This window comes from Carassius auratus, chromosome 7 (assembly GCF_003368295.1).
Source record: "Carassius auratus strain Wakin chromosome 7, ASM336829v1, whole genome shotgun sequence".
NCBI classification, from domain to species: Eukaryota; Metazoa; Chordata; class Actinopteri; order Cypriniformes; family Cyprinidae; genus Carassius; species Carassius auratus.
The window spans coordinates 7125379-7147985 of NC_039249.1; the positions used below are offsets into that span (position 1 = coordinate 7125379).

At 36.2% G+C, this 22607-nt stretch overlaps 2 protein-coding genes across 2 annotated transcripts in view; both read right to left on the reverse strand.

Moving 5' to 3' along the window:
* LOC113105686 (ADAMTS-like protein 3) overlaps positions 1-7651 on the reverse strand; it is a 152575-nt gene extending 144924 nt beyond the window's left edge. The window contains exons 1-2 of the mRNA XM_026266920.1: positions 7419-7651; positions 6755-6877 (exon numbers count right to left, since the gene is read on the reverse strand). Of these exons, the coding sequence (XP_026122705.1) occupies positions 6755-6823 (69 nt within the window). The 5' untranslated portion in view covers positions 6824-6877; positions 7419-7651. The remainder of the gene's footprint in view (positions 1-6754; positions 6878-7418) is intronic.
* A 4507-nt stretch (positions 7652-12158) lies between these two features.
* LOC113105690 (E3 ubiquitin-protein ligase MARCH3-like) lies at positions 12159-17849 on the reverse strand. Its single transcript, XM_026266924.1, has 5 exons — positions 17765-17849; positions 16697-16881; positions 15093-15297; positions 13310-13516; positions 12159-13040 (listed from the first exon to the last, which is right to left on the reverse strand). The coding sequence occupies exons 2-5, from the start codon at positions 16873-16875 to the stop codon at positions 12882-12884; spliced, it is 750 nt and encodes a 249-aa protein (XP_026122709.1). The 5' UTR covers positions 16876-16881; positions 17765-17849; the 3' UTR covers positions 12159-12881.
* Between the last annotated feature and the right edge of the window lie 4758 nt (positions 17850-22607).

A 22607-nucleotide genomic window follows, 5' to 3' on the forward strand; every position in this document is an offset into this window, starting at 1 on the left:
ATGTAATTACAAACATAAGGACAGTTTTTAAACAGATTTCTCAAGCACTCACTCCATCTATCATTGGCTCAAACTGGTTGTGATGATGCACATTAAATCTGACAGGAAACAGGCTGTAAACAGGCTGTAATGGTTGCTACTCTTGAGGTTATATTCCACACTGTCTTTGAGATCAGTATGGATGTAGCAGTGTAGTTACTGTTAACTGTAATTATACTATTTGAAAATTGTTTTTATTTTTATTAGAAAATTGAAAGGTTGCCTTCGCAAATAAATGAAAATAGAATTAAGTGTAAGTTTAATAAAATAAATATAAAACTAAAAATGAAACACAAATACATTTAATAATAATAAAAAATAACAAAAGAACTACAAATTTACCAAATCATAAACTAAAATTAAAATTAAAAGATAAAAAAGAAAATTGAATTCTAATTCTAATAGTACACACACACAAAAAAAAAAAAATACTGGGATGTGGCAAACCAGTTATTTTTTACCGGTAAACTGCAAATGATCTGGTGGCAGTTGGATATCACAGTCCTTTCAACAACTAGAGATTTGTGAAATGAGGCAGAACCTACAAGCTGAGCCCCAATCAACGTTTGCGGAGGCTTAAAAAGAGGCTAAAAGATTACTTCTCAAATGAATTGTCCTAAACATTCAAAAAGAAATAGTTCACCCCCAAATTAACATTTTGTAACCATTTACTCACCCTCATATGATTTCAATCTCATATTACTTTCAGTTTTCTTTGAAATTCAAAATGAGACACTAGACAGAACAGCCAAGCTGCTGTTTTTAGAAACACTGAGAGTTGATGGTGATTCATACAATCCAATGATAAAAACCAACAAAAGTAATTAAAAGTAGATTAAACATTAAAATTATAAAAGTAAAAACTGCTAATCATTTTAAATCCAAAAAGTGTCTCTTTAAATGCACACACATCAGGTTTAACATCATTATATTCTTGTGTATCAAAATAAAAGTTCTTTTTCTGAAACTTTGGTTCCATGAAGAACCTTTAACATCCATGGAATCAAAAGGTTCTTCAGATTATTTCAATGACAATAAAAGATTGAGAAAATATTATTTTAAAGACTTTTCATAGAAAGTTTTTGTGGAACCAACAATGGTTCTTCTATGGTCCCACTGCGAAAACTTTCATAATAACTTGCATGGTACTTTTTTGTCCCTCTTGGAGCTTGACCGTATAAATCATCATCCTTTTCCTTGCATTTCTGCTCTTTATTTGAAGAACGAAAAAAAATGTGAGGCTTTAAACAGCATAGACAAGAGTAAATTATGATAAAATTGTCATTTTGGGGTGAACTTTTCCTTTAAGGTCCTGAACTAAACATAATGTCACATTCTCTATCAAAGCTGACTGGGCCCATTAATGGAATCATGAAATATGTGCCAGGGCTTAGTGTCAAGAGCCTATTTGCCATGTCAGAGAGTGAAGGAGAAAGAGAGAGGGTCCCATCCAACAGATTAGCAGTGCAGCGGGTGAAAAAAGCCAGCGAGTCTGTTTACAGCTGGACGGAGTGAATGGCCACACAGTGACTGTGTATGAATGAGCCTTTCAGTTCAACTCAACCCACCATAGACTGAGAGAGAGAGAATTCATGACGAGCCGTATATGTCAAAACATACAGATAAGAGCTCTTTTACCCTTTCACATAACTGATGGAGGCTCAGACACAATCGGCAGACTTTCTTTTGCATTTACACTCTTTATTCTGGAGGAAAATCTGCAGAATGGATTCAAAGAACTCGAGCACATAGATGACACATTCAGTAAAAAGATGTTAGATGAATAAAGCTGTCTGCAGATAAATGTTTAAACTCGTATGTGTCTGGTAAAACAGAATTACGCATGCAATCCGCAAACTCATGCATGAGTTAAACCCAACATCTTTACCATAACAGGCCAGATATATGCTTTCATTTTCATGGACCAAACCAGACCTACAGGAATTGCATCCGGATTTACATCATGCATGAATTTAAAGATGCAAAACAATATTTGGTATTCAGTGATTTAATGCTTATCCTGCACTCAGGCTTTGACTGCCTCAGAGTAACGTATATATGTGCTGCATTGATTTAAGGCTTTATCTGTAAAACTGCAATTAAAAGCAGCTGTGTATTTATGGCCCTTCATGGACCAATAAATCAAAACATTAACACAGTTTGAGCCATCAGCAGATATATTGTGAAGCTGTAGAACACATGAAAGCCGCATGATTTTGCCTCATCAATGCTATTTTCTGAGTAAAAAGCAGGAAAAAAAGAGTTTAAAATCTGTCAACCCCTATGAATAGATCTTGAATGTCTCAAAGTTCTAATTTTTTTTTTTTTTGCTACCTAGCAACCTTGTAAAATCACTCTTCCATGACGCAAGGCTTTCCTGTGGAGGTCAAAGCCTCTGTTAACACATAACCTGCCATTTTTAATAAATATAAAAATTTGGATTAAAAGGATGCATTATTATTATATATATATATTCTAACTGACCCTCTGATGTCACATGGACTACTTTGATGATGTTTTTCTTACCTTTCTGGACATGGACAGTATACCGTACATACATTTTCAATGGAGGGACAGAAAGCTCTCGGACTAAATCTAAAATATCTTAAACTGTGTTCCAAAGATGAACGGAGGTCTTAAAGGTTTGGAACAACATGAGGGTGAGTCATTAATGACATCATTTCTTTAAGTAATATCTAAAATTATATATAAATATATATGCAATAACATTCAGACATTTTTAAGTATGGCTTAAGTGTGCAGATATCGTGGGGGCCCCTGTAGCCTTCTCGTTCATCCATAAAGAACAAATATACAAACATACAAGTGCATACTTGAAACACACACTTAAACATCCACAACCTATTCCCAGCTCTCAGCGATGAGGCTGTCTGGAGCCAGGTTTTTTGTCTCTGCTTTAGGTGTCAGCTGTTCAAACAGGCTGGAGCTGCAGCCGTAGTGTCTCTGGACCCGTGATACAACAGCAGTGAGCGCGCAAAGCTTTCGTACTGCTGCCTGACAACTCCACGGAAATCTTCACACTCTCCTCCAACACAGCATGCTCATTTATTTAAATATCCACACACACAAACACAGTATCTGTTGAGCACTAGGCAGAAATGACATGGGAGATTGAGCTGTTGTTCTGTTGCTTATATACTGTTTACCATCCTGGCTTTGTACCAAGCTAGTGCGCATTTTAAGGCTTTGGAGGATGTTCCGAAAGGTAGGCGGCATAACACACCTCATTTGTTTGCAATGAAAAAGCAACCTCTAATGTTTGAATTCAATTCTCATTCCTCCTCTCATTGCTGTATAATTTCCGGTCGTCTCTCTACGGTCTCCGTCAATAACAAGTGCTGAAAACTATCCCAAAAAATGATTTAAAAACTTCACAATGTGATTGAAAGAGTGCATTGTTATGCATTTCCTGTCTATGAAAGGCAGAGTCAACAAAAGGCTCATTTGTTCGTCCGCCTACAATGCAACCATTCAGTAATTTTTCTGAATCTGTAAATTGGGAATAAATAAAAAAATATGAAAAATGGAAAAGCAATCGAGATGGAAGAGATGGTGACATTGAAAAAGAGGGCACAAATGGCTTCAATTGAGAACTTGAGAATATCAATACCCTTGAAAACACAATGCAATAAAAAGCAATCAGGCACAAGGTTAGTGCAACATCTGCTTGTCATAATCTATGCTATAAGCCAAGCAAGAATCGCTATTTCAAAATCTACTCTGGCCCGTAATTGTTGACTATGTACTCATTTAACCTCTGAGCTTCTTCTTAAATGTTACATTTCTCTGGGAGAAGAATTGCATGCTTTCTGTCCCTGCAGAATAAAGGTTGCTGTGCTGAGATGAAGTGTTAGGTGCTGGATTATCCAAACAAGTGAATTTAAGAGCTTAATAAGAACCTGCTGCCAAAGTGCAGCAAACTATTGAAAAATACGAGGGCTGAAAGCACTGCAGTTTAGCTCAGACCAAAACCAAGCTGTATGCAAAAGGCTGAGTGGAAATGAACTGAAAATGCATTATTTTAAATTCTAATTTATTTGCTGAATCTGAATGTAGCATATATACATACATAAATATAGATAGACGGACGGACGGACGGACGGACGGATGGACAGACAGACAGACAGATGGATGACAGACAGACAGACAGACAGACAGACAGACAGACAGACAGACAGACAGACAGACAGACAGACAGACAGACAGACAGACAGATAGATAGATAGATAGATAGATAGATAGATAGATAGATAGATAGATAGACAGACAGACAGACAGAAAGATGACAGACAGAAGGACAGACAGACAGACACACAGACAGACAGAGAGAGATAGATAGATAGATAGATAGATAGATAGATAGATAGATAGATAGATAGATAGATAGATAGATAGATAGATAGATAGATAGATAGATAGATAGATAGATAGATAGATAGATAGATAGATAGATAGATAGATAGATAGATAGATAGATAGACAGACAGACAGACAGATAGATGACAGACAGAAGGACAGACAGACAGACAGACACACAGACAGACAGAGAGAGATAGATAGATAGATAGATAGATAGATAGATAGATAGATAGATAGATAGATAGATAGATAGATAGATAGATAGATAGATAGATAGATAGATAGATAGACAGACAGACAGACAGATAGATGACAGACAGAAGGACAGACAGACAGACACACAGACAGACAGACAGACAGAGAGAGATAGATAGATAGATAGATAGATAGATAGATAGATAGATAGATAGATAGATAGATAGATAGATAGATAGATAGATAGATAGATAGATAGATAGATAGATAGATAGATAGGTTTTCTAAAATATGTATTTTCTAAAATATGTTTCTGGCCTAATACTTGACACAGATAAAACACTGATAGAACTCCATACTCCGATTCAGCCGAGACCTTGTGAGTTTTATCATTTTATCAGGCTGAAAAAAAGGCAAAATTAAATACGTCTGCCCACCGACTCCCACATCTAACACAATCTGACCCTGCAAAGTCCTTTCATGAGAAAGATGTGTATGTGTGCGCGAGCGCGTCTAGCAGGAGGAGCGCACTGCCAGAGGGAGGTGAAAGAGCAGAGCCGCTCTCTAATAGGAAAAGCAGGAAAATAGGAGATGTGGGAAAAAGAGTAGTGAAAACACCTGTTAGACTCCACTTCGCTTTCAGTGCTGAAACTCACAGCTTCTTAAGGAGTCCCAGCGGCGGCTCCCACGCGCGCATAAATCAAGCCGAAGTGTTTAGCCCATAGAACAAATATTATTCTGAAAGATTACTGCAAAGAGCTTTAATGGAGACTCTGGATAAATGCACATCAAATTTCAATTTAGACTCCAGTAGAAACCTGTTCGGTCCAAGATGGATGGCCAGAGTCACCTGCTTCAGTCAGCGAAATGGAAATGATAAATTCTGACGTGGTTTAAAACGGCGTAAAAGAGAGCACTGCTGCTGTCCATCAGCTCATGTACAAACTAGGGAATGAATGACACTAGCCAAATGGTGCATGCATGGAAAAGGCGCTCGACGTGGCCGACTGTAACTCTACCCCAGAGTGCACTGCTGCACTAATGCCACTACCTGCTACCTGCTCTCGCCTCTGTCTTTCCACTTGCATTTCGTTCGGAATCCCACAAAGGCAGAACTTGGGTTTCAGCTGTCGTTATTCATGTACCGGCACGCAGGACAAAGGGATTTGGCCACTTTTGGTGGCAGCTCCGCGGTGTAAATTGCTGTTATCGAGTGGACCTATTGTACGGGATTAGGCTGGCATCCACGTCCATGCCAGCTCTTCCATTAACATCCACACCAGCCCTCTATATATAACCTGTTTCTTACAAAAAAAAGAAGGCAACGTTTAACGGTTCCCTCCGGACCTGTGATGGAGCGCATGACTGTGAGCCAACTTGAGAGGTAGGAGGAGAGAGCTGATTTGGGCTTGACTGTTGCTGTGATGTATGTGTGTGTGTGTGTACTGGTGTGTATGGTTTATGAGGACACAAATGTGTATAATCACATGGGTACTACAACGTAAACATGGTTTACGAGGACACTTCCTGTGTCCCCGTAAAACAAAAGGTTTAACAAACACACAAAAAAAGTGTTTTATGAAATTCAAAAATTCCCAGTAGTTTTCCAACAGTCAAAATTCCAACCTTTACTGTAAAATCAACATCATTTTCCGTCAGAGGACAACAAATTACTTTACAAACGATCAGATCACACTGCACTGTGGAATTCGAAAAAAGGCTCAAATGGCCATAGTGAAAACACCCATAAACTCTTGTGTGATGTCACCATCATGAAGATTAGCCAGTATAAAAAATATAAAAAAGCTTAATGGTTGAAGTCTGATTACAACTTGCAATGTGCACTACAGTATACGTGGCAATATAGCATGTTAGCAAATGAGTTTCAAAATATTGTCAGCTAAACAATGCTGCAACATCACAGAAATAACCCGGCCTGCTCATTATTATATCACAGTGCAGTTTGTTTAAATATGAACTGTATACTAAAATGTAATTGTAGGGCCAATACTGCATAAATGACTAAAAGTACAGCAGCCAGTAGCCAAGAAAATCACAGTGCAGAGAATCTGATCTGATTGATCGCATTCAGGTGAGCGATAACAAACTTCACGAAAACAGTGTTTGACATTTATCATACCCGACCAGTGGATGACATCAATGTCAACATCAAGCTGATCCGACACACTGGCAAAACCCAGAACTCCATCTTTAAAATCCTGTTCCAGAGCTGCCTGGTGAATGATGTCAGTCAGATATCAGCCTGAGGAGAGACAGACAGAGATGCATTTCACCACAGATCATCATGCAAGAGCTGCTGCTGCTGTAGCAATGATGCTCAATTATTTACCTCTGATGAGACTGCTGATTTTAAAATTGAGAGTGCCAGGCAGAGGTACTCCTGATTGACTTAATTACACTATCTAGTCTGGTATGAGGTTTCTGGCATTGAAAAAAAAGCCTCTTTCTCAGGTACTCCCCATGCATAATGCAACAGCAGTAGGAATGCAGTGTAATAGGTTTCTGTGAATCATTTTTTGTGCAGCACTGCATGCCATATATATTTATACCAATATTGACGTGACTGCTTTTATTTGATCAGATTAGTGCATTATGAGACGCTGCAAAGAGATAGAGCAACTGACCAAATGCACATACAGGTTGTGTCAGACAAATCAAAGTTGCTTTATAAATGACTCATATTATAAAACATCTTGGGGGGAAAACGATAGACCTGCTGTTATACCTCGTCTTATTCAGTGCAAAACTACGCAAAGACGTGCATTTGTACGATCAGCTCTTACCTTTGCTGCAAAGTAACTCAGAGATTCACATTTTAATCCATTAAACTGGGCGCCGCATCAGCAATCAATAAACACCGCGCGAGCCTCTGTTGATGTTGATTTGAATGGCGTGCGTGCGTGCGTCCGTCACGCAGCGGTCAGTCGAATGATAGAAAGGCTGAATGCAGAGCAAATGACTGGGAGTTTGTCCGATATCCTCAGCGCAGGGCTGCGTGCTGAAACTGAGCTGACAGAAGTTAGTGTGCTGAGCTGATAGTCCGCTAGGCGTCCCACACCGGACGCGACGCGACTAGATCGCTCCCCCCGCAGCGGGGCATGTTGTCACATATTGTGGAACATTGTGATTTAATGCTTAATAGACATTGTGTGTTTGAGCTCTTTTCTTATTTTATTTTTTCACCGAGAAAACAGGAAAAAAAACATTAAAAAAAATACGAGAAACACAAACCATTCAACGAAAAATAATAATAATAATTAAAAAAATTCAAACCAATGTTTATATAATTAGCATATAGCCTACATTTATAACATTAAAACATTACCTGATAACATGCCCCTAAAACTAATGAGAAGTAACCTTGTTAAAATCTACTTTCATTATAGACCTAAATTGATTTGAAATATCCCATATAGTCATTATTGGGTTAAAATAAATAAATAATGTTTATTATTATGAAAATATCGCTATTCTGTCTATTCAACAATTTAACTGTCCTTGCATATAAATGACAAAATATAAAAAAGGTTCAAGATCCACTACTAGGATAATCTACAAAAAAAAAAAAATGCAAATCACTAAAACACTTATCAATATGGGCCTCTATATACATACATATATATATATATATATATATATATATATATATATATATATATATATATATGTGTGTGTGTGTGTGTGTGTGTGTGTGTGTGTGTGTGTGTGTGCGTATACATTTTTTTTTTTTTTTTTCAAGTATTTGTTCAAATACTTCCGCAACATCATCAAACCTTTTGGATCGATTCCAGAGAGCAGCCCAGCGTGGGCTTTTTTCCTTCTATATGCTTCTGCGAGTGATCAAAGAGTTTGTTGGGGCACAGCATCTCTGTTTATTATGAAGTGAAGAGTAGCGTTTGGCAGTGAGAGGCTTTGATATTCTTTCACCTGCCCTGGTTCAAGTCAAAGTGAGCAGCAGAAGGGCAAAGCTTTTCATTCTTTTAAAGGGACTATTAGTGAGCTCTTGGATCTAAAAGGTTCATTATTATTCCACATAAATCCAGCAGCAGATTTTATGATGAAATAAATTTAAAGTAGCCTACTTAAGTGTTACATTTAACACTTAAAAGAAAAATAGGTGGCCTATAATCTGAATGGGGCAGAAACAACTGTGCATTTAAATTTTAGAGTTTGAACAGCAAAATACAAAAAATTACAATATTTAACCATAAGATGCATTAGAAATAGTCGTAGTCATTTCTGGCTTGTTGCTTCCTTTCTGAGTACAGAAGGAATGAGTGGATTCGTGGACTTTTATCTCCACCTGCTGTTGAAGAAAATTATGCAACGGTTTTCATTCAACGGTTTTCAAACTCAAACAGTAATATATATAGACTATATTTTTAGCAGTTATTTATATTTGATAAAAAATTCAAACATAGATGCTAAATTGTGTATTTGACCATAGACAGCTGTAATGACATAATGTTTAGTGCGATGCAAAAGTCTGAGAATATTTATTAGAATGCTTAAATTTTCTAATTTAATACATTTTTTCGATCATATAATCAGGATAACAATATGAATTAAAAGTTTGATTGTTAAAATGACCTAATTTCAGAAAGGATTAGATTTGATCATCTGTTTTTAAAAGCAACACTCAAGCTGCATGAACTCCAAAAGTTTGTGTAAAATCTGCCGATCATATTCTCCAGCATGATTTGAGGCATATCATATTGATCTTCAACTGAAGTAAGAACATCTGACCCGTACAAAAGGTGCATGATCAATGATTAACATGAGAGAATAATATACTTATTTTTATTAGTGACCTAGGAATAGTCATAACTGCCATCTATTTAAGATTCATTGAAAATCCTAAAACTTTCACTGCAGATTTAGATCATGAATGCCAGATGTAGTGTTTAGGATCCCAGTGTATTGTTCGTTAGATATTGTTATTACTTTACCATGCAGACGGGGGCGTTGTGCGACGGTCGGCCAGCAGCACGTGTCCTTCCAAAAAGTGCTGGCAGCTGTCAAATCGATTAATCGCGGCTAATCACATCCAAAATAAAAGGTTGTGTTTACATAATATGTGAGTGTGTGTGTGTCTACATGTAGCAGGTCTATATTTAAGAAATAGCCTACATAATTAATCGATTTGACAACACTACATTTAAACAAATTACATTTATTTCAATGCATTTTTTCAATATATATTTTAAAAAATGTATACTTTAACCTGCGTCAATTCATTTTCACATATGCATTGGCAAAATAGCTTTCATATACTAAAGGTGCTATACGATATTTTCACACACGCACGCATGCGTGCACTAGCTACCAATTTTTATGGGAACAATCTATGGGCGTAATAATTTGTATTCTGTAGGCTACAAACTGGATTTCTATCCTCTTACCTTAACACTCTCCCCAAACCTGCCCTTAAGTGCCACATTGCTGAAAATTATAGGCAAGCTATAACACCTTTAAATTGCCCAGATTACATAAAAAATAGGGTCATTTCAAACTAGTTTAAACAACCCAAAACTATTTAGCAATGGGTAGATAAACTACTAGTCAAGCATATAGGCCTCTATTCATAGACCGCACGGATGGACAGTGAAATCTGCAGTTGTTGTTGTTGTTTTTTTTTTTTGTTTTTTTTTTGCGGCCTTGGATCTGTTAGTAATTATCCATTTATTTTCTCCATAGGGATTTTCAGAATTCTTCAGGCATGAACCAAAGCAAAATGAATAACAACTTTGCAAACTTTTATTTTGCCTAAAGCATGAAAACACACTTCTCACATATAAAAAGAAAAAGGTATTTTGTCCTTGAACGTTTTAATGAGGGAAATAACTACTCTACTCCTACAGCAAGCTTTTGCATGTTAAATGAAATGGGAAGCTGTATTACTATTTTAATGTTTCAGGATAAGAGCTCTCTGTCGACACTTCTTTTCAATTTTTAAAGTTGGTAGTTCCCAGGAACACGGTAAATTACGAACTTATTCATATCAACACCATTTATTTCAAGGAGGCAATGGAGAGATCAAATTAAGATTTTCGGTGGCTGCAGGCTGAACATAAGGACAGGTGGCTGCTTTTATTTACTGCAGATGCTCTTGTCAATAATAACACCAAAGACAACAATATTTAGCAGTTTAGTAACAAACATAGTTGTTTCTATTCTTACGTTTTTCAAAAAAGTTCTTCTCCAGACTCTGAGCTGTTACTGTGCAAATGATGCAATTATAGGACAATGAGTGCAATAGCAGTGATGCATGATTCCCTTTATCTCTGTTATAAGCACTGTTCCTCTTAACTAGCATAGTAAGCAGTATGATTTACTGCTACTCATTTTGCCAGTGGTTAAAACATGTGCTGTTCTCCTCTTGAATCTAGCCTATATCATAAGTCTACTACTTTTTTGTCTTTTCCTATTTTGAGCAGCACATTAGCCTAACATTGGACTACCTGCTTGTAAATCATCTCAAAACATGAATACTAACAAATAGTGCTCTTTTACTGACTGCAGACCCATTCGTCTCTCTATCTATTTGTATTCTGATGGTGTTGAAGAGAGGAAAACTTTCCAGCCTGTACATCGGCACGATCATACATCATCTCTCTGAATGATTCAGATCACAGTGGAAGAAACAGCCTCAGGTTATTTGTACCAGCAGAGACAGAAAATGTAAAAAAAAACTGGAATTCTATCCTCTTACCTTAACACTCTCCCCAAACCTGCCCTCAAGTGCCACAATTATATATATATATTTTTTTTCACTTTCCCAATAGGACTCAAATCATAACTAGATGCACTGTAAAACAAAACAAAACAAAACAAAAACAATCCTCCTATTTCAATTACAAAACTTGTGTTTAGTTGTTGCCATATTTCTTTTTAAATAAAGTTAGCTTGGTTGTGTGAATAATTTTAACTTAAAATACATAAAGTTTAATTTCATATTAACTGTATAAAATACATCTAACTCAACTAAAAAGGTTTATTATTATTAAAGCTAAGCTTATTTGAATGAGTTAAAGTATTGTAAAAACAGAAGTTGCCATGATTTAATATTTTTCACAGTGAGAAATGCAGACAGACAGAGAGAGTCAAAACATAGCTTCTACATACTGAAAGAGATATTCAACCCACTCACCTGAATGAAACTGACAATTCATAACTAATTTAGACTGTAACAACTGGTGGCACATTTGTATGAATTTTTTTAAAGAAAACTTTACACCACTGAAAATGTCTGGGATATGTAAAAAAGACTCATATGCACCCCTGTTTATTTAATCAAAAATACAGTAAAATAGTAATATTTTAATAATATTTTATCATTTAAAATAGATGTTTTCTATTTGAATATTAATTTATTCCTGCGATGCAAAGCATCATTACTCCAGTGTTCGGTGTCACATGATCCTTCAGAAATCATTCTAATATGCTGATCTGCTGCTCAAGAAACATTTGTTATTATTATCAGTGCTACATCATATTTTTGTGGAAACTGTGATAAAAAAAATACTCAAGATTTATTGCTAAATAGAACTAAATGGCTGTACGGTAACTTTTGATCATTGTAATGCATCCTTGCTGAATAAAAGTATAATTGTTTTTCAAAAATAGTAGTGTTTATTTTCTGTTGTTGAATTTTCTGATGTGACATTTACAATGCAGGCAATGTACACAGGATTCTTTTTAGGCTTTTCAGTTCGTCCACATCACCAAAAGATTAAATGTTCAAATGTTTCATGTTTTCATGGAAGAAAACTGTTGTAAGCGTTTCAATGATAAAGCAAACAGTAATGAAATTATCTGCTAATCTGTATGATTGTCTTGCCTAACCACAGCCACTGTATGATCTTCTAGACATATATTCTCTTGAATAATTATGAAGCAAATTTTGTAAGGTAAAACCTGCAGGTATAAATAGCTTGGTCGTTATCATATCAAAAACATTGTTCTCTGGTTTATTTAAGAAGATGTGTTCTTTTCTTCAATTATTTAAAACCGATGTTAAATGAAACCATCTGCTCCAGATCAGACTGTAACTCAGAATCTCTCAAAATTGGGTGTTCACACCAAATTAGGACATGGCTTCAGTTCAGTTTGTGAGTCCCAGATCAGAATATCATTCCGGATCTGAGTGTGACTCGAAATCAGGGCTTGACACAAAGTCAGGATGTCAAGAAATCAGGGTTTGTCTGAAACAGCCAGCTGTTTTCTTCCTGATGATCTTTCAGGCACTACACCATGGTCTCCTTACTCTTGTATTTACACAAGAAGTACATTGTCAGATGTTTTGGTCTCTGATGTGTCTTCACAGGTCGGGGAATCTGTAGCCGGACGCTGGGATTCGTCTCATTCCACGTCCTGAAGAGGTGAATGTGGTAACGTAGGGATACCTGCGGTTAAAAAAGAAGATTGTGTGGAAAAGTTAGTATTATCATCATTTGACTTTTTAATCACTCTTATAGAGGTTTGTTGTTCAGCGTAGTCCAGATTCAATCTGAATAAATAGCTGATGATGCCAAGTGTGAATTTTTTCTATATTTAATTATTACTGTACTGTATCATCCTTGGTGTCATCTTATTAATGTATTTTCAGAAACACTGCAGGTATAAAATGTCATTGCACTTTCTATTGCTGCACTGAAAACAAGAGTGAACTTACTACAGTCCAGAAGAGGTAAATAGTGAAGAGTGTCAGTGTGAGGACAATGAGTCCCATGGCCTCCATGCTGTTGCTGTAGTACAGATCCATGGCTCCCTGCACACACAGCCAGCCGGACAGACTCGCTAAGGGTGTGATGAACAGGAAACAGATGGCATCTCCACACAGCGTCCGTCTCTGCTGCTGCATGGAAGGTGTGGTGAACCACTGCAGCCACGAAACACAGCTCATTAGGACAGGGATATACTTCACTTCAATCAGTTTGAAAGCTTATGTCATATATTGTTTGGATAGTAGCTCAACTTTTTAATTGATATTTTTTTATATGGAGCTTAAAATTAAGACAACCTAAAATTAATAATAAAAAAAAATAATAATAATTTCCAACCATCCAGATCACAAAAGCAATTTACATAATGCATAAATCAGTAGATATAAAAAATTATGTGCGGAAGGAAAGAAAAAGAAATGCATAAGGAAAAAGAAAGAAAAAATGCAGAAAGAAAAATAATGTAAGAAAGAGTAAAAGAGTGACAGAAAGATAAAATGCAATAAAGAAAAAGAAAAGGGAAAGAAATGCAGCAAGAAAAAGAACAAAGGAAGAAAAAAAAGTGAAAGGAAAAAAGAAGAATTCAATAAGGGAAAGAAAAGGGTAAGAAATGCAGAAAGAATAACCAACAAAAAGAGAAAAGGTGAAAGGAAGAAATAAAATGCAAGAAAGAAAAAAGAACGAATGAAAGAAAGAAAAAGAGAGAAATATGTATGGATAGGTGGGTGGATGGATGGATGGATGGATGGATGGATGGGTGGGTGGTTGGGTGGATGGATGGATTGGTAAATGGATGAATTGGTGGGTGGATGGGTGGATGGATGAATTTATGGATGAATGGATGGGTTCTGGGGAAGTCATGGCCTAGTGGTTAGAGAGTTTGACTCCTAAACCTAGGGTTGTGGGTTCAAATCTCGGGCCGGCAAAACCACAACTTAGGTGCCCTTGAGCAGGGCATCCAACACCCAACTGCTCCCTGGGTGCTGCAGCATAAATGGCTGCCCACTGCTCCGGGTGTGCGTTCACAGTGTGTGTGTCCACTGCTGTGTGTGTGTGCACTTTGGATGGGTTAAATGCAGAGCATGAATTCTGAGTATGGGTCACCATACTTGGCTGAATGTCACGTCACTCTGTGCCTGTTCACAGAGCAGGCAGGTTTGCAGCGGTCAGCAGGATGTATTGCTCATAGACTGTAGTGTCATCTTCCTGTTCTCCGCCCAAACATGAGATAAGCAGCAGCGACACGGACATGTTCCTCATCTAATCTCATTTTCCTGCTAAGTGGATCAGTGTTTGAAAGAAGCCGAGGGAAAGCAGACCTCCCAATTTGTGACGCAGGGACACGACTTGACTCTGACTTGAGAGTGACTGACTGCAGGAGAACAGATGCTGATAATGACATTTAAAACACTTGCCATATGACTAAAATGGAGAGTGTGTTACTATATGTCCATGTACAGCTTTGGCTTTGTTTATTCCTCTGTCTCACATGAACTCTGAAGTCAGATTGACAATTTGATAGTGCAGCTCATGTCATCTGAGGTCAGACAGTCTTCCAGAGCAACATGCAGCCACCGACAGAATTACAGAAAGCACAAATAGACGTTCTCAGATTTAACACCTGCTAAACCTACAAAATAATACAAAAAGTCACATCTTACATTGCCTAAAGCATCAAGTGAGTGAACTCATAGAATATAAGTGATTCCCAAGCTCTGCCGCTGATGATTTTACCTCGGTGAGTGGTTTGGGAAGTCTCTCTAGAGCGAACTCAAAGTGGCAGAGCTCACAGCGGCTGGTGCCGGAGGCCGTGAGCCAGCGCTCCAGACAAACACGGTGCACCATCGCCATAGAGCCAGCACACTCGCAGGGAGATAACAGATCACCCACGCCGCTGCCTTCATGACAGATTCGACAGAACGGCTCCTCAGCGTTCAGACTGAAAACAGAGACCTGGGTATTATCCATCAAATAGTGCAGATTCAGAAAACAATAACTAAAGATCACACAAGATTCCAGGATAGTACAATTAAACATGTATAGTCTTTTAACGCAATAGTCCACCCAAAAACGAAAATGTACTCATCTTCAGGCCACCTTTCTTCATCAGAACAGATTAACATCACTTGCATCCTCTGCAGTGAATGGGTGCTGTCAGAATAAGAGTTCAAATAGCTGATAAAAACATCACAATAATCCACAAGTAATCCACAGTACCCATCAGTTAATATCTTGAGAAGTGAAAAGCTGTGGTTATATAACAAACCCATCCATCATTAAGCTTTTGTAACTGGCAGAAATATAAACAATCCATAATAATGCATCAGTGGAAACAGTCCAAAAGTCCATCCCTTGTTGTCCTCTCAAATCCAAATCTTCCAACATAGTTGTGTAGAATTGTTTTGGACTATTGCAAAAGGTGCTTGATCTGTGCATGTTTCTCTCCTGATTCAGATTAGACAACTTTTCACTGGTTAAAACAATATTATGGATTGAGGTGTCTATTTTAACTGGAAGCAATGATTTGAAGTTATTATTATTATTTTTTCACTTCACAAGATATTATCTGATGGACTGAAGTGGTGATGTGGATTATTGTGATGTTTTGATCAGCTGTTTGGACTCTCATTCTGACGGCACCCATTCAGAGGATGCATTGGTGAGCAAGTTTTATAATGCTAAATTTTTCCAAATCTGTTCTGATGACCAAACAAACTCATATACTTGGATTGAGGATAAATCCATTTTCAGCAAACGTTCATTTTGGGTGAGAATTCAAGTTTGCATCACAGGAATAATTTACATTTGAAAATATATTCAGGCAGAAATAGTTATTTTAAAATGTAATAATATTTACTTTGTTTTTGATCAAATAAATTCAGCCTCGGCGAGCAAAAAACACTTTATACAGTATAAGATGTATAAGATACATAAAAAAATGATTATTATTATTTTAATTATTTTATTGTATTTTTTTTTTTTTGGCTTCCATGGTCAACAGTCCATTCATTTTACTATTAAAACGTATTATAATGTTGACAACGTTATCCATAATGCAAAATCAAGCCACAAAGATGTCAACTTTCTGATGCCAGATATGAATATGAACACATGACCACACACATTTACATGCCACCAATGTCTAATAGGATTTCAGGTACTTTGGCTTGTTTGGCTGACTGGCTTTCTGAAAATATTGCCCAGGAGGGACAATGCCCTGCACACTTTATCTCCAACCCCAATCAAATTTACCTGAGCAAGTTCATCAAGGTCTTCAAGATCCCTAGAAAATCACAGGTAAGTGAATTTGAGGAGGGTTTGAGCTGACTTTTACCCACCTGATGCCGCCCAGCTGAGCAGGGATCACAGAGGAAACATAAGTGCTGCTGTGAATGACCTCCTGTACAGGATCATTGGAGGTCTCAGCATTCGCTTTCACCAGATCCACTGAATCTGGACCAGCACTGAGACCAGGTGATGAGTCCTCACAAAGCATGACTGCTGCACATGAGACCATTCATTCCTGAGAGACATGAGGGACATGTGATGACAGCAGTGAAGAGACACTGACAGAACAGGAGCTTTGTGTGAGGAACAGAATGAATTAGCTGCTTATTTACACTTGATATATAAATCACAGGGTTGGAAATTTACTTAAATTTATGAGAATACCTATATTAATTCTGAACATGAATGTGCAGGAAATTTGTTAGCTCCCATTTTTGTGAATAAATGACTTGAATAGTGAATAATGAGATTTTTATATTCACATATTGGTGATTAATTCAAATATGATGATTTACTGCTCAAGAAACATTTCTGATTATTATCAATGCTGAAAACAGTTGTTGCTTAATATTTTGGAAACTGTTATATATTTTTTCTTTGCTTCTTTGAGAAAAAGATCAATAAAACAGCATTTACACCGAATTCTTTGTTATGGCATAAAAGTCTTTACTGTTCATGTACCCTTGCTGAATAAAAGTATTAATGAGTTAGAAAAAACATAGAAAAAACTTTTGAACAATATTTAAATAAATAGATACATAGGTGCAAAATGTTCATTTTCAGATTGTGGAAAATGTCATGTGGGAATGCCATAAAAAAATTATCTGATGATTGTTTCTGAAAGACATCTTGCCTTATCTGAAAATCTCATTGGTCAACAGATGTTTATTTCAGAAAGCAAAAGTTTAAAAGTTTTGGTTGCGTGATAGAGCATTACTTTTGCAAACCATTGCATTTCCGTCAACATCCTTATAATGCACCGTCAATAAATTCTTCACGTTCTCTGAAGCAACATCTACTCTATATAGGCATATAACATTAAAATTGTAAAATTACTATTCTATCACTTAGCAATATCAAATCAACAACATAGTTTTTAGAAGCAGTTAGGAACTTACCATCAGACAGAACATGTTCTCCATCCAAACTCCCCATAACCCGGGCTCTGAAGGCTTAGAGACTCGTAGGCTCTCTCTCTTTCTCTCTCTATCTCCAGTCAGATTATTATTGAGCCCAAGGTCGGTGGTGAGAAGGATTAGCCTGAAGGCAAGGAAAGCACAGGCACAGAGCCGACAAAGGGAAATCCGTCTCACATCACCGTTGGTTACACTCTGGGCACCTCCTCATTCAAACTTCCTTAATCCAGTTAGTCTTCACCAGTGGCTTTTCATTTTCCGGACATTATTCTAACTGAACAGGGTCTTTCTTTGACTGTAAACTGCTGCAGACACAACAACAACAAATGCTGAAAGTGTTGGTGGCATCTGAACCTCATGGACCAGGCCTAATTTTAGCCCGCTGGCCTAAGAGCAGCCTGATCTCTTGCTAAATACCTCTTTATCTTGTTCACAGACTGATGTCTAAAATGGTGCAACCATAATTCACTCTAATCCATTGCCACATTTAAGTAGCAGGTGATTTTTTCTAAAGTATTTTTGTGTTGATAATAATTAAGAGCTCAAATGGTCTGGTGGAGCATCAGTATTGGTATCTTCATTGTTTTTGGACATCTTTCACTCTTAAGCAGGCACAATTAATATGTTTATATTTTATAGATTATTTTATCCAAACATTTATTCCATGCAAGATATTATCTTGAAAGGTTTTTGTATTAACTGGCTATTTCTTTATATTAAGTGGCCTTAACTACTACTTAAATAAAAAATAGATAGAGTGTACTTATTGTGTTTATATTGTAATGCAAAACACTTTTGCTGCTATTGAGGTGGGATACCTTGGGGTACCTAAACCTACACATGCCATCAAACATGTCCCTAACCTTGGGTTAAGGTGTAAGGGATGGGTTTAACAATGTAATTATAAATGTAATTACAGAAATTAATTACAGATTTAATTGCATGCAGGTATTTTTAAAAATATAAGTAGCTACAACGTAAAAGATGTGGTACAACGTGGTTAATTTAAATGTGAGTACATATGAGTAATTAAGGCCACTTAATATAAAGTGGGACCCATACTCTATTAAGATAAAATAATTATATTAAAATGGTTACAAATAGATACTGTAAATGGTTTTAAACCAATTAATGTACTTAACCATCTTTATCCCATGTGAGGCATAAGGCCAAAAAATAAATGTGCAGATAATTGTATAAGACACTTATATTAGGCCTATTGATGCTATCAGGACTGTCAGAACTGTAAGAACAATTTTTAAATTCAATAAGCAACTTTTTATTATTATTCATCATATTACGAGAAAGTTATTTTAAAATATATTTTCAATATTAACTTTAACTATGTGCTATTTAGTGATACAGCTAACAAGGCAATTTTTAAAATAAGTTAATGATAAAACATTATTTTGTCACTATATATATATATATATATATATATATATATATATATATATATATATATATATATATTCATACACTATTTTAGAACATTTGAAATATTTTTTTTAGCCATGATATCCATTGATACACCTGTCTGGATTAGTTTTTTTTTTTTTTTTTTTAGTTCATTTAAAACTCGAAAATTAGGCCCATTTAAAAATTTTAATCTGGTTCATGAATCTGATTGGCTGAGAGGTTTTCTAAGCATGAGATAATCACACAATATCACCACAGGAGCCGTTACACCATAAATAAATTAATAAATTCGGTATTAATCTTTTAAAAGGGATTTTAGTAAATATTATAATACATATTATAACAGTAAATGAAACCTGTTAATTTAAAATTATATACAGATATATACATATTTTCATAAATGAATATATTTCACAGGCTACATTGTATGATTGTATATAATTTTTTAAACCTTATTTTTTAAACTCTGTACGTTGCAAAGAATTTACCACAGCAGTCAGACATGAAAAACAGAATATCTGTTGAAAAATGAACGCTGAGTGATTTTGAGTGTTTGCACAGGTTTGTTTATTTGCCATATTTAAACAATGTGTCATTAAATCATGTGACAATTTCCCCGTCTGGTGGTCAGATAATTATTTATATTCAAATGTCGTCTAATCCCAGAAAACGCAGACACAACAAAAGCATAATGGACAAAACAGCGGATTTTTTTAACACGTGAGAAACTCCTTTGCAACAATCACGGGAGATCAGGCAGCAAAGGGGTTAATGCACTCATTTACATGACTTGATCTCTCTTCGTGGCTTAGATGAAAGTGCAGAAGGGGAAACACTGTAGACAAGTAGTCATATGAGGGACTTTCACTCTCGCCCCATAAATCTGCCTCTTTCTTTCCTCCCTCTGTCTGCTCGCTTCTCATTCTGTTCTGTTGGCACTAATCCTGTCTGCTATTCATGGCCAAGCTGCTCGCTAGAATGACCGGCGGGGACGGACATCAATGTGGATTCCTTCATGAACCGCGTGAAGGGGTGAATAATTCCTTTGACACCTCTTAGACGCTTGCAAGAGAGAGCCAGACACCAGGGATTATCGGAGGAATAAAACAAGCTCTGGTGAAAGAGAACTTGCTCTTTAATGTTGAGGGATGCAGCGAGCTGTGACCGGCTGCGGCGCTATTGTACGTTCACCCTCCGTCTGGTAGCGTGGAAGGATATGAAACCTCTTTTTGGAAACTTCTAATTTTATAATGAGATATATAAAGCAGGAAACAATTAGGAACGTTTCGGAAAAGACTGCATGCCAGATTTGAACTCATACCATCTGCATAAGCCCACTATTGCGCTAAGCCACTGCTCCAACATGACAAATGTAATTTCAAAATCTTCTCTGTACAAATGGAACATTTATTTTATTAATTAAATAAGTCAACATGAAACATTGAACATACTTTGAGTGTAACAGTATATCAAATGAGAAAAATAGGGAAGCGTTGGATTTTATCATTTGGAATTTATTGGAAAATAAATCATGTGGCTTCTTTTAACATTTGTCCTTGGCTATATATATTTGTGTGTGTGTGTGTGTGTGTTATTGCATATATATATATATATATATATATATATATATATATATATATATATATATATATATACACACACACACACACACACACACACACACACACACACACACCTATCCAAACTGTCTGGTAATGCAAATTGCTAATCAGCCAATCGACTTGCTGAAGTTCAAAGAGATGGGCTGCAGGCAGCAGCAGAAGAATAAAATCACTGATTATTAAAAGATTATCAACAATTCAGAGAATGTATCTCGAGCATTATCATATTTTCTAAGCATCAACCTGACTAAATGTATTATGTTATTTCTTTGCAGCCATATTTTTCATAACAAAACATCTATCACACACTACATGCAAATAATCTGGTATTAACTGCATATTAAATGTGTTGGTTAATGGTTGCACATGTGCCTGTGTTTTAAATGTTCAGAAATTGTTGACAGCTCATTAAAGATCAACAGAAATGCTCTGAGAGCAGCCTTTCTGTAAACACAACATGCACAAGTACACACACACACGCACACACACAGCCGCAGAGAGCTGAGACCTGGATCCATGTCTGATAGCAGGGACAACATCACAGCAAGAGCTACTGATAAAGCCATTAGACACGGTGAGTACATCAACATCACCAGCCCTATGAGCCAGAGCAGGATAAATGCACTGTGCTCAGAGGAGAACAATGGCATGTATCAGCCTCAACAATGCACTGCAACCTCAAAATATGCTTTAAAAATAATGGCTTACTGGAGAATAATTAAAAAAATATTACTAACAGATGTCACCATACATTACATTCAAGTTGACTGATTACATTTATGAATTGCACATTCTGTATTACAAGTTTTCTAAAAGTGTTGTTTAAATACACAAATTATGCATTATTTGCTTTAAATTATATATATATATATATATATATATATATATATATATATATATATATAATTTATAATAATAATAAAGGTTTTGGATCATTTTATCACTCATTAAACAGAAAATACAGTCAACTGTGCAGGAAATTAAAAAAACATTTACATGAAAAAAAGGCTTTCGCCTGTAGTTTCATCTTTAAAAAAAAAAAAAAAAAACTGAAGCATAATGTGATCATTAACTTGCAATATCATTGTAAAATTTCTAATCATAATATTTGAGCAACACATTTTGCACATCTTGAACTGATGTAGTTTTGTCATGTTGCATCACCAACATGCACTGATTTAAATACACCCAATATTGCATGAAACCAAACACATTTGTATTGAATTTGGCTTAAGATGCCAGGGACTCATTCACTCTATTCTAAAACCTAGTGAATTGCCTATGTAGGCAGCAATAATACATCAAATGGTGCTCCCAATGTTAAGGCTGTTCCAAAACAATTTTCTTTTCGAAGGCAGCATCACATATTCTTCTCCGAGAAGGCAATCTTGCATTTCAATGGGCCAAAAAAAAAAAAACCACTTGATAAACAAATAAAATACTATTTTAAGCTTTGTGTGTGATGCTTACGAATGAGTTGAGTCTCCTTGCTTTGGAAAGCTATTTCTATGACAAATCATTCAAACTACTGCTTAATAAGCTGCCTTAACTGTCATCATAGCTGGCCTCTAAGTTTTGGACCTGAGCCCCAGTCTCCAATTCCCAATGGTTACTGCCCTTTTTTCTCAAGTCCACTTGTGTCAGACCTTTTAAAGGCTCTTATAATCAGTTAGCAGCTATAGCATGAAGATAACTGCTATCATTTCTATTTTAGTTTAACATTCAAAATAGCTGCTATCCCTTTTGTAAACATCCAGTATCATCAGCATTAGGACATCCTATAC

What these genes read in the sequence shown, in the direction of transcription:
- LOC113105690 (XM_026266924.1), bottom strand. Translation starts at nt 16,875, where the DNA reads ATGGTCTCATGTGCAGCAGTCATGCTTTGTGAGGACTCATCACCTGGT. An exon ending in GCTCAGCTGGGCGGCATCAG is followed by an intron (nt 15,298 to 16,696) that starts GTGGGTAAAAGT and finishes CTCTGTTTTCAG; the next exon opens with TCTGAACGCTGAGGAGCCGT. An exon ending in TTTACCTCTTCTGGACTGTA is followed by an intron (nt 13,041 to 13,309) that starts GTAAGTTCACTC and finishes TTTTAACCGCAG; the next exon opens with GTATCCCTACGTTACCACAT.